Source organism: Mobula birostris, chromosome 9, assembly GCF_030028105.1.
Source record: "Mobula birostris isolate sMobBir1 chromosome 9, sMobBir1.hap1, whole genome shotgun sequence".
Lineage (NCBI taxonomy): Eukaryota > Metazoa > Chordata > Chondrichthyes > Myliobatiformes > Myliobatidae > Mobula > Mobula birostris.
In genome coordinates, this window is record NC_092378.1 from 118,504,438 (window position 1) to 118,517,401 (window position 12,964).

At 42.0% G+C, this 12,964-nt stretch overlaps 1 protein-coding gene across 3 annotated transcripts in view; it reads right to left on the minus strand.

Moving 5' to 3' along the window:
- Positions 1-12,964, minus strand: part of ap5z1 (adaptor related protein complex 5 subunit zeta 1) — a 53,967-nt gene that overhangs the window by 2,898 nt on the left and 38,105 nt on the right. For all 3 annotated transcript variants that reach the window (XM_072268696.1, XM_072268695.1, XM_072268697.1), the window contains one exon: positions 3,227-3,441. In XM_072268696.1, coding sequence (XP_072124797.1) covers positions 3,227-3,441 — 215 coding nt within the window. The remainder of the gene's footprint in view (positions 1-3,226; positions 3,442-12,964) is intronic.

Here is a 12,964-nt window from a genome sequence, read left to right on the forward strand (position 1 = left end):
AAACATACAGGGATATCTGGTAATATAGAAGTATAAGCAGGAAGGCAGGGAAGGTGGGGTAGCGCTCATAATTAAGGATAAGATCAGCACAATACTGAGAGACGAAGTAAGATTTAAGGAAACTAAAATGAATTGATTGTGGACTTCAGGAAGGGAAGTCGAGGGAACACACACCAATTCCTCAACAAGGGATCAGAAGTTGAAAGGGTGAGCAGTTTCAAGTTCCGATGTGTGAACATCTCTGAGGATCCATCCTGCACCCAACATATTGATGCAATTACAAAGAAGGCACAGCAGCAGCTATATTTCAAGTGTGAGGAAGATTGGTATGTCACTGAAGACTCTCGCAAATTTCTACACGTTCCGTGGAGAGCACTAACTGGCTGCCTCACCATCTGGTATGAACTACTGCACAGGATCAGAAAAAGCTGCAGAAAGTTATAAACTCAGCCAGCTCCATCATAGACACCAAGCTTCCCCAGCATCGAAGACACCTTCAAAAGGTAATGTCTCAAATATGTGTCATCCATCATTAAGGGCCTCCATCACCCAGGACATCCCTCTTTCTCATTGTTACCACCAATGAGGTGGTAAAGACTGAAAAAACACTCAGCATTTCAGTAACAGCTTCTTCCCCTCTCAGATTTCTGAATGGCTAATGAACCAATGAACATTACCTCAGTGTTTCTTTCCAATCTCTTTCTGAATTACTTATTTAAATTATTTTTATTTATTTATTGTAATTTATAGTTTTTATTATTGTGCATTGCAATGTACTGCTACCTCAAAGCAACAAATTTCACGGCAGGCCAGTGATATTACACCTGATTCTGATTTTGATTCTGAGTGGAAAAACAAATTGTGCAAAGGGTGAAGTCTGCGGAGGGATATAGATAGGTCAGAAGAGTGGACAAGGGTCTTAATATTTAAAAGGTGAAAGACTGAAGCATGCTGTTGCACAATGACTTGAGATTGCTTACGCATGAATCAAAACAAAAGGTTGGTTTGCAGGTGCAAAAGGTTATGCTGAAGTTAAAATGTGCAAAAGAAGCATTCCATTTGCCTTCTTTGCTAGAGGGATTAAATTTAAGAGCAGAGAGGTTATGCTGCAACTGCACCCAGTGCTGGTGAGGTTGCACCCAGAGTACTGCATGCATTTCTGTCTCATTATTTGAGGAAAGATATACTGCCTTTGGAGGCCGTGCAGAAGAGGTTCACCAAGTTGATTCTGGAGATGAGGGAGTTAGCCTATGAGGAGAGACTGGAACAGTACTCACTGGAATTCAGAAGAATGAGAGGGGAATCTTATAGAAACATATAAAATTCTGAAAGGTATTGATAAAGAAGGAAAGTTGCTTCCACTGATAGGTGAAACTAGAACTTGGGGACATAGCCTCTAGATTCAGAATAAGTACATTTAGGATGAAGAGGAGGAACTGATTTTTCCATCTGCGGAATTCTCTGCTTGAGGAAGCAGAAGAGCCTACCTTACTAAATATATTGAAGACACAGTTAGAGAGATTTTTGCATGGAAAAGGAAATAAGGGATATGGGGTAAAGGCCATGGCTAGATCAACCATGATCTTACTCAGGCTGATGGGCCAGATTGCCTACACCTGCTCCAATTTCTTATGCTCTTAAACAAATATGACAGAGTAGATGGATAGCTAAAATGACATGCAACTGGAATCACAGTGTTCTGTAGTTTGAAAGCAGGTGCTCCACATAGCTGTCAAGGAGAGTAGAAAACCACATTTTAAGTACTGGATTAAAGGGAATGCACGTGAATAGCCACTTCATGTGGAAACAATACTTGGATTCCTAAATGATGGGAAAAGAAGAATTGAAAAGACAAGTGTAGTGTCTCCTGCAGTTTCAAGAGGCAGTGCCTAGGAAGAGCAATGGTTTGAGATGAAAGTGTGGGTCACAATTACAAAGTTATCTGTCTCTTCAAAATATTGAAAAGGAAGGGGAAGACATAACATGTCTGAGCATATGGCAGCCTGCCAGACTCTATATAAGATTCAGGAAACCTGTTTTCTTGGCATCAGAACTGACCATCTCTGTTGTAGGTCAACCAACTGTAACATTGATTCTATTTGTCTTTCTCCACTAGCAAGGTGTAACATACTTAGCTCTGCAATTCGCCACTCTTACATTTCTTTGGTTTGGTTTGGTTTTCTGCTTCCCTATCTCCCCTCATCAATCTATTTGCCACACAACTTCTTCAACATATAAGTTCAGTATAAATCTCTCCCTCACTATTCATTACTCCTCCTTCCAACACCTCTGCAACTTAAAGTTAACTAATTCTCAATCTACCAGTTTTGATGAAGAACCTTCTGTATAATGCTGTTAAATTGCTGACTCTTGCTGCTTAAATAGTATTTACTGGTTTTACTTCAAATTTCCAACAGCTGCAGTTGTTTTGATCTTCAAAGATCATAGATGGGAAAATTAATATGTGAACTCTGTCTTCCTACTATTCCATTCCCAGTCCCGATGAGGAATCTCAGCTTGAAACATTGACTCGTTATTCCCTTCCATAAATGCTACCTGACCTGCTGCGTTCCTCCTGCATTTTGCATGTATTTCACCATTCCCCAGCCCTTTTCTGGAATGTGGGCATCTCTGACAAGATCAGCATTTTGCAGCCCATCTCTAGATGCACTTGAGGAGCTGGTGGAGAGTCATCATCCCGAATAGCTGGAGTCCTTCCACTGAAGCTGGATAAAGAACTTCAGTATTCAAACTCAGAAATAATAAACATGTTTCTCCAATTATACCTGGTTGGTGCCCATAGGCACCAGTGGACAGTGCCTCAGACTTATGCCATCAGCAAAAGTCATACAAAATCACAAAGCAAGAGAATAACACTTATTCTATATCCCCACTCAATCCACACTCTTCCTCTGCTGATTTGCTCATGACCTGACAACTTGTCCCTTCAAGTATTATTCTGATCTATGAAAATTACTACTTCCATAATATTTAAAACAACTCAACCCTGATCATAAGCTGCTGTATCTCACCTCCTCTGTTGTTTCACTACAAGAACCTTAAGTCACTATCCTTTTGTTATCAGTCTAGTTACCATGCAAACATTTTCCCCTTGATTAAAACATAATGTAATTGTGAAAATAACTATACAGTGATGAATTAATTCTAAATTTCTTAGTAACTTCCACCACATCATCCTTTCTGCTTTAGTATTTAGATGCAGTACCTTGGAATCAAGTCTTGGCTCCGAGATGCTAATTTTGCCAATGTTGTCATGAGAACTGTGATGACTCGTGGTGAGCACTTGGGGACGCTGGCAGACGCTTGCAGTTGTATGATCTCGAAAAGCAAAGCTTCCAGAGTTTCAAAAAAGTTGGTGATTTGTTCAACTGTACAGCGTCTATCATAAGACAAAGACAAATACTCTCCTATTGCCCAAACCTGAAAGGACAAAACCATGTAAAGTTTACTAAATAGGAACCAAAACAGCAAGTATTTTTCAAAAGTCAATGACCTTTAGCTCTGCTCTTTCCTTCACAGATGCTAGCTGACCTGTTCCAAATTTTGTAGTATTTTGTGGTTAAATTTACTAGTAAAGATGTGGTCTACAAATTACATCAGAAGTTAGAAAATGCATGCCAAAAGGGCAGTGTTACAATAGTCATTGGGAATTTCAATATGCAGGTAGTTTGGGAAAATCAAGTTGGTGCCAGGTTCCAAGAGGGAGAATTTCTAGAATGCCTATGAGATGGCCTTTTAGAGCAGCTCTTGGTTGAGCCTACTAGGGGATCAGCCATTCTAGATTGGGTGTTGTGCTATGAACCAGAATTGATTAGAGAGTTTAAGGTAAAAGAACCCTTAAGGGGAAGTAATCATAACATGATCAAATTCACCCTGAAGTTTGAGAAAGAGAAGGAATACACAGTAGTATTCTTTCAATAATGTCAGAAGCAATAATTCTGGTTGGCAATATTTCATAAACCTGATTCTGATATTCTATATCTTTCAATCTAATTAGAGTTATTGGATTCTATACATTTTGCAGCAGCAACTGTTATTAGCATCACAACAGCACATAAGGTCAAATGTATCAGTATTACAGTGGACTAAAGGGAATTACAGAGGCATGAGTCAGAAGTTGGTCAGAATTGATTTGAAAAGAACACTGGTAGGAAAGATGGCAGAGTAGTAATGGCTGGAATTTCTGGAAGCAATTCGGAAGGCACAAGATACATACATCTCAAAGATGAAGAAGTATTCTAAAGGCAAGATGACACAGCCATGACTACCAGGAGACCTATGACAACGTGGGAGGAGTTACAAGATTCAGTGGCTCAGGTGGGAGAGACTGCACATACAACTGATGCCCGGGTGCTTCACCAGTCACAGCTTTATGGGAGAGTGGCAAACAGAAAGCCACTGTTGAAAAAAAACTATATTAAAACTCGACTAGAGTTTGCCAGAAGGCATGTGGGAGACTCTGAAGTCAGCTGGAAGAAGCTTCTATGGTCTGAGAAAACCAAAATTAAGCTTTTTGTCCATTAGACTAAATGCTATGTTTGGCATAAGCACCATCCCTACTGTGAAGCATGGTAGTGGCTGCATCATGCTGTGGGGAAGCTTCACTGCAGCAGGCCCTGGAAGGCTTGTGAAGGTGGAGGGTAAAATGAATGCAGCAGCATACAGGGAAGTCTTGGAGGAAAACCTAATGCAGTTTGCAAGGGAACTGGAACTTGGGAGAAGATTTGTTTTTCAGCAAGACAATGACCCCAAGCATAAAGCCAAAGCTATGCAGGAATAACTTAAAAACAAAGTTAATGAACTGGAGTGGCCAAGTCAGAGTCCAGACCTCAATCCAACTGAGAATTTGTGGTAAGACTTGAAAAGGGCTGTTCAGTCACGAACCCCATGCAATATGACAGAGCCTGAGCAGTTTTGTAAAGAAGAATGGGGAAAAATTGCAGTGTCCAGATGAGCAATGCTGATAAGAGACCTATCCACACAAACTCAAAGCTGTAATTGCTGCCAAAGGTACATCTACTAAATACTGACTTGAATTTTGTATTTATTTTGTTTTATATTTGTAATTAATTTAGATTACTTTGTAGACATCTGTTTTCACTTTGACACAAAAGAGTTTTTTTGTTGATCAGTGTCAAAAAGCCAAATTTAATCCACTATGATTCAGTGTGAAACGTGACAATAAAAGGTGAAAACTTCTGGGGGGGGGGGGTGAATATTTTTGATAGGTACTGTAAAAGCAACGAATTAACATTGAGACTTTGTAAAGCACTGGTGAGGCCTCACTTGGAGTATTGTGAGCAGTTTTGAGCCCCTTATCTTAAAAAGGATGTGCTGAAACTAGACAGGATTCAAAGGAGGCTCAAGAAAATGATTTCAGGATTGAACAGCTTGTCATATGAAACAGCATTTGATGGCTCGGGGCCAGAATTCAGAAGAACGATGGGTGACCTCATTGAAACCTATCGAATGGTGAAAGGCTTTGATAGAGTGGATGTGGAGAGGAAGTTTCCTATGGTGTGAGAGTCTAAGACCCGAGGACACAGCCTCAGAATAGAGGGACGTTCTTTTAGAACGGAGGTCTTTCTTAGCCAGAGAGTGGTGAATCTGAGGAATTCTTTGCCACAGGCAGCTGTAGAGGCCAAATCTTAATGTATGTTTAAGGCAGAGGTTGATAGATTCTTGATTGGTCAGCGGATGAAGGGATATAGGGAAAAAGGCAAGAAATTGGGGCTGAGAGGAAAATTGGATCAGCCTTGTTGAAATGGCAGAGCTGACTCAATGTGCCAAATGGCCTAATTCTACTCTTATATCTTATGGTCTTATTTTGAAACAGCTGCTCATTCATCATTTTGGAATCAGTTGCCCAGGAAATAGGGTAGGCATTTTCCAACAATCAATCCTTTCTTAAGCACAAGAGATTCTGCAGATGCTGGAAATCCAAAGAAATACACAAAATGCTGGAGGTTACATAGCATCTATGAAACGAAATAAACAGTCAACAATTCAGGCCGAGGCCCTTCATCAGGACTGGAAACGAAGGGGAATGAAGTAGCCTTCTGGCTTCTTCCCCCTTCCTTTCCAGTCCTGAAGAAGGGTCTCACCTCAAATCATTGTCTTTTTATACCTTTCCAAAGATGCTGTCTTACCTACTGAGTTCCCTGCACCATTTTGCATGTATCAATTCGTTTGTATCATGAAAATCTGGTTTATTTGTTATATTTATATCAGATAAAAACAACTAGCTCTCCAAGTGAATATACTTAATAATAGTGCAACTTCTTTGACCATTAAGCACTTTTAAAACACAGGTAGTAAAAAAAAGCTATATGAAATGTCAGAAGATAAAAATAGCCAAAAATAGCAGATTAATCAGGATCTGTGTGGCCTGGCCTGCTGAATATTTCTACATTTTCTGATCTTATTTTAGATCTCCAGCATCCACAGTATTTTGTTTCTGTAGTTTCAGCCTCAACTAAATAGGCAGCATTCTTGAATCCAAGTTAAACAGCTGTGTGCTCAAAATCACATACAAGAGATTTAGGCTTAAAAATCTAGAGTGATATTCCAATGAGATGCTGAGGAAGCACTGCAATGTCTAAGCTGCCATCTTTTGGGTAAGGTGTTAAACTAATGCCCCATCTGTGCTCTAGGTTGGCTAGAGTACCGTCAGAGGAGTAATCTATCAAATTACATCACTAAAGTAGAAACAACAGAGCCATTATCACTCCAGTGTGTTGCTGTTTGTAGGATTTTGTGCACAAGACCGCTATTTTCTTGTTATAACTCTAACTACAAAAAAGTGATGTAAATCAAGTGGTGTAAAACAAGGATGTAAAATATTTTTCCAGTGACCCAATCAAATTGGGAGGGAGGTGGCAACCATGATCCAAAAAAAAAGAGCAGGATTTCGGCATTTTTCTCGCAGCCCAATCGAATTGTGGGGGGAGAAAGCTGGAGAAACTCACAGGTCTATGAGTAAGATTTTAAAAGAGGAGCTTTTGTGGGGTTTCAGCATTTTCCAGCAGTCCAATCAAATCTCGATTCATTAGCAAGAGTAAATAAAAATAAGGTTGAGGCAAGCGGAGCAGCCATTTTGTGTGTGGACCATTGCTAGAGAGAGCAGGCTTTGGCTCATCAGGCTGGAGCGAGGTACGTACCTGGTAAGTTTCTTCTTTTTCATCATCCATTACTGCATAGTTAGAGCAGTGAGAATGGCTCCAGGGGCTGGGTTGTGTTCGTGGTGTACAATGTGGCAATTCTGGGAGACATTCAACCTCCCAGATAATCATATCTGCACCAGGTGCACTGAGTTGCAGCTCCTTAGAGAATGTGTTAAGGAACTGGAGCTGCAGCTCAATGACCTTTGGTTCATACGGTAAACTGAGGAGGTAATAGATAGGAAAAACAAGGAAGTAGTCACTCATAAGATGCAGGAAGCAGTTACCTGGTTGACTGTCAGGAGAGGGAGAAGAACTGGGCAGACATTGCAGAGTATCCCTCTGGCTGTTCTCCTCAATAATATGCATACCATTTTGGATACTGTTGAGGATGGGGGAAATCCGCAGCGACCGGGACTCTGGCACTGGATCTGGTGCTATGGCTCAGAAGGGAAGTGGGGAGCAGAGTAATGATAGGGGATTCCATAGTAAGAGTAGACATGATAGGGACACTGGATCGTATGTTGCCTCTGAGGTGCCGGGGTCAGGGATATCTCAGATTGGGTCCATAGCATTCTAGAGGGGGAGAGGGAGCAGGCAGAGTCTAGGTACACATTAGCACCAATGACATAGGTTGGAAAATGAAGGCAGTCCTGAAGAGAGAATTTAGGGAGTTAGGCAGAAAACTGAAATGCACAGGACCCCCAATACAGTAAATTCTGGATTGCTGCCTGTGCCATGTGTCAGTGAGAGTAATAGGAAGATCAGGCAAATGAATGTGAGGCTGAGAAACTGGTGCAAGGAGCAGGGCTTAAGACTACTGGATTACTGGGATCTCTGGCAAGGAAGGTATGACCTGCACAAAAGGGACACGTTACACTGTACCTGAACTCAAGGGGGATTGATATCCTTGCGGGCAGGTTTGCTAGAGCTGTTGGGGAGGATTTAAACTTATTTGGCAGGGGGATGGGAAACTGATTAATAGGGTTGAGGATGGGGCAGTTGGTATACAAGTAGAGGCAGTGTGTATTGAGACTGTAAGGAAGGAAATGCAGATGATAGGGCAAAATTGCAGTCAGTGGGGTGAGTTGAAGTGTCAGATGGAAAGTAAAATTGAAAAGGGCGATGAATACTGAAGGTGTTATATTTGAATGCATAAGTAAAGGCAGTCATTAGTCTTGCGAGACCATGGATCTGCGCCTGGAAAGTCTTCACTCTCCAGTGCGCAGACCTGGGCAAGGTTGTATGGAAGACCAGCAGTTGCCCATGCTGCAAGTCTTCCCTCTCCACGACACCAATGTTGTCCAAGGGAAGGGCATTAGGACCCATACAGCTTGGCACCAGTGTTGTCGCAGAGCAATGTGTGATTAAGTGCCTTGCTCAAGGACACAACACGTTCCCTCGGCTGGGGCTCGAACTCACGACCTTCAGGTCGCTAGTCCAATGCCTTAACCACTTGGCCACGTGCCCATACTATTGCATACAGTACATGTAATAAGGTAGATGATCTTGTAGTGCAGTTAGAGATGGACAGGTATGACACTGTGGGCATTACTGAGTCACGGCTGAAAAAAAAGATCATAGTTCAGACCTTAATATCCAAGGATACACATTGTATTGAAAGGACAGGCAGGTAAGGCAGAGGGGATGGGGTGGCTCTGTTGGTAAACAATGAAATCTAATCCTTTGGAGGAGTTTCAAAGTATATTTAGGTGACATAGGATCGGAAGATGTAGAATCGTTGGGGTAGAGTTAAGAAACTGCAAGGGTAAAAAGACCCTGATGGGAATTATATTCAGGCCTCTAAACAGTAGCCAGGAGGTTGGGTACAAATTATAACCGGAGATAGAAAATGCATGTCAAGAGGGCAATATTATGATAATCATGGAGGACTACAATATGCAGGCAGATTGGACAAATCAGGTTGGTACTGATTTTGGATCCCGAGAGAGAATTTGTAGGATGTCTATGAGATGGCCTTTTAGAGCAGCTTGTGATTGAGCCCACTAGGGGATCAGCTATTCTGGATTGGGTGCTGTGTAATGAACCAGATTAGAATAGGGAGCTTAAGATAAAGGAAACGTCAGGAAGCAGTGATCATAATGTGGTAGAATTCACTCTGCAATTTGAGAGCAAGAAGCCACAGTGAAATACTTCAGTATTAGAGTGGAGTAAAGGGAATTACAGAAGCATGAGCGAGGAGCTAGCCAAAGTTGATTAGAAGAGGACACTAGCAAGGATGATGGCAGACCAGCAATGGCTGGAGTTTCTGGGAGCAATTTGGAAGATGCAGGATAGATACATCCCAAAGAAGAAGTATTCTAAAGGCAGGATGACAACTGTGGTTGACAAGGGAAATCAAAGCCAACATAAAAGCCAAAGAGAAAGCATATAATACAGCAACAATTAGTGGGAAGTTAGAGGAATGAGAAGCTTCTAAAAACTAACAGAAGACAACTAAAAAAGAACACATAATACACACAAAGTGCTGGAGGAACTCAGCAGGCCAAGCAGCATTTATGGAAAATAGTAAATAGTCGATGTAACAGGCCAAAACCTTTCATCAGGACTGGAAAAAGCGAGGAGGAGTCAGAGTAAAATGCTGGGAGAAGGGAAGTCAGAAGTATAAAGTAGTAGTTGATAGGTAAAACTGGGAGAGTGGGAAGGGTGAAGTAAAGAGCTGGGAGGTTGATCGGTGAAAGAGCTAAAAAGCTGGAGAAGGGGGAATCTGATAGGAGAGGACAGAGCATTGGAAGTGGGAGGAGCACCAGAGGGAGGTGTTGGGCAGGTAAGGAGACAAGCTGAGAAGAAAATGGGAATGGGAATGGTGAAGGTGGGGGGGGGGGGGGAGGGAGGATTACTGGAGAACTGAGAAATCGATGTTTATGCCATAAGGTTGGAGGCCACCTGGACAGAATACAAGGAGTTGCTCCTCCAACCTGAGTGTGGCCTCATCACAGGAGTACAGGAGGCCATGGACTGACACGTCAGAATGGAATGGGAAGCAGAATTGAAATGGATGTCCATTGGGAAATCCTGCTTTTTGTGGCAGATGAAATGAAAATGTACTTCGCATCAGTCTTCACTGTGGAAGATCAACAGCATCAGCGGGCAGAAGAAGTGGGTGAAGTTGCCATTACTAGGGAGAATGTGCTTGGGAGGCTGAAAGGTCTGAAAGTAGATAAGTCACATGGACCGGATGGGCTACACCCCAGAGTTCTGAAAGGTAGCTCAAGGGATTGTGGATGCATTATTAATGATCTTTTAAGAATCACTAGACTCTGGCATGGTTCCAGAGGACTGGAAAATTGCAAATGTCGCTCTTCAAAAAGGGATGGAAGCAGAAGAAAGGAAATTATAGACCAGTTAACTTAGTGGTTGGAAAGACGTTGAAGTAGACTGTTAAGGATGAGATTTCGGGGTACTTGGAGGCACATGGTAAAATAGGACAGTCAGCATAGTTACCTTAAAGGAAAATCTTGCCTGACAAATCTGTTCAAATTGAGTAACAAGCAAGATAGACAAAGGAGAGTTAGTGGATGTTGTGTACTTCGATTTTCAGAAGACCTTTGACAAGGTGCCACACACAAGTCTTCTTAGCAGGATAAGACCCCATGTATTACAGGAAAGGTACTAGCATGGATACAGCATTGGTGATTGGCAGGAGGCAAACAGTGGGAATAAAGGGAGCCGTTTCTGATTGACTGCTGGTGACTAGTGATGTTCTGTAGAGGTTGCTTCTTTTTACATTGTACGCCAATGATTTGGATATTGGAATTGATAGCCCTATGGCCAAGTTTATGAATGATAGGTACAAAGACAGGTGGAGGAGCAAGTAATGTTGAGGAAGAAGGGAGGCTGCAGAAGGACTTAAGACAGATTAGCAGAATGGGCAGCATGGAATACAGTGTCGGGAAGTATATGGTCATGCACTTTGGTAGAAGGAATAATAGTGTATGCTATTTTCTACATGGGGAGGTGCAAAGGGACTTGGGAGACCTCACGCAGAATTCCCTAAAGGTTAATTTGCAGGTTGGTCTGTGGTGAGGAAGGCAAATGCAATGTTAGCATTCATTTTGAGTGGACTCAAATATAAAACAGAGATGTAATGCTGAAGCTTTATAAGGCACTGGTGAGGCCTCACTTGGAGTATTGTGAGACATTTGGGCCCCTTATCTAAGAAAGGATGTGCTCACATTGGAGAGGGTTCAAAGGAGGTTCTCGAAAATGATTCCAGGAATGAACGGCATATCATATGAGAAGCTTTTGATGGCTCTGGGCCTGCACTTGCTGGAAGTTAGAATGAAGGGGGATCTCATTGAAATGTGCTGAATCTTCGAAGGCCTAGATAAAATGTATGTGGAGTGGATGTATCCTATGGTGGGGGAGTCTAGGACTAGAGACCACAACCTTAGTATAGAGGGACATCCATTTAGAATGGCGATAGGGAGGAATTTCTTTAGCCGGAGGGTGTGGAATTCATTGCCATAGGTGGCTGTGGAGGCCAGGTCATCGGGTGTATTTAAGGTGGAGGTTTATAAATTTTTGATAAGATGGGGCGTGAAAAGCTATGGGGAGAAGGGGTTGAGAGGAAAGTGGATCAGCCATGATCATATGGTGGAGCTGACTTGATGTACCAAATGACCTAATTCTGTTCCTATGTCTTAATAGTTTTTGGAGATTGTGAACATCATTATATGAATGCAAGTTCTTTCCTTCCTTCCTTCCATTGTCTTTAACCACATTGTACCTGACTATATATGAATCCCGATCTGACACAAAGGTACAACGATATAACACTGAACTGCTCTTGGTTTGGGACAATCGAATGATAAGCTGTTATCTGCTTCAAGCAGACTTCAATTATACCAGTGCCCAAGAAGAATGTGGTAAACTGCCTCAATGACTATCATCTAGTAGCACTTAAATCCACTGTGATGAAATGTTTTGAAAGGTCGGTGATGAAGCACATCAACTCCTGCCTGAGGAGTGACTTGGATCCATTCCAGTTTACCTATCATCACAACAGGTCAACAGCAGATGCCACTTCATTGAATCTCCGCTCAGCTGTGGAACTTCTAGACAGTGAGGATGCATACATCAGGACGCTCTTCATTGGCTACAGCTTGACATTCAATACTATCATCCTGTTCAAAACTAACCAATAAGCTCCAAGACCTAGGCCTCAATACCTCCTTGTGCAACTGGATAGACCACAGTCAGTTTGGATTGGCAACATTTCCACAATCTCCATCATCCTTGTGGTGCACCTGGTGCTATGTGATTAATCCCCTACTCTACTCACTTTGTACTTATGACTATGAGGGTAAGTACAGTTCCAATGCTATATCTAATTTTGCTGACGATACCACTTTTGTGGGCCAAATCAAAGGCAGCGACAAATCAGCATATGGAAGGAAGATTAAAAATCTGGTTGGATGACACTACAACAACAAACTCACTCAATGTCAGCAAAATCAAAGTGCTGATTATTGATTACAGAAGGAGGAAATCAGAGGCCCATGAGCCAGTCCACATCAAGGGATTAGAGGTGGAGAGTCAGCAACTTTAAATTCCTTGGCATTATCATTTCAGAGGATCGGTCCTGGTTCCAGCATGAAAGTGCCATTACAAAGGAGGCATGGCAGCATCTCTACTTCCTTACAAGTTTGCGCCAATTCAGCATGTCATCTAAAACTTTGACAACTGAGCAGTGGAGAGTATACTGACAGGTTGCATCACAGTGTGGTATGGAAACACCAATGCCCTCAAATGGAAAAAAA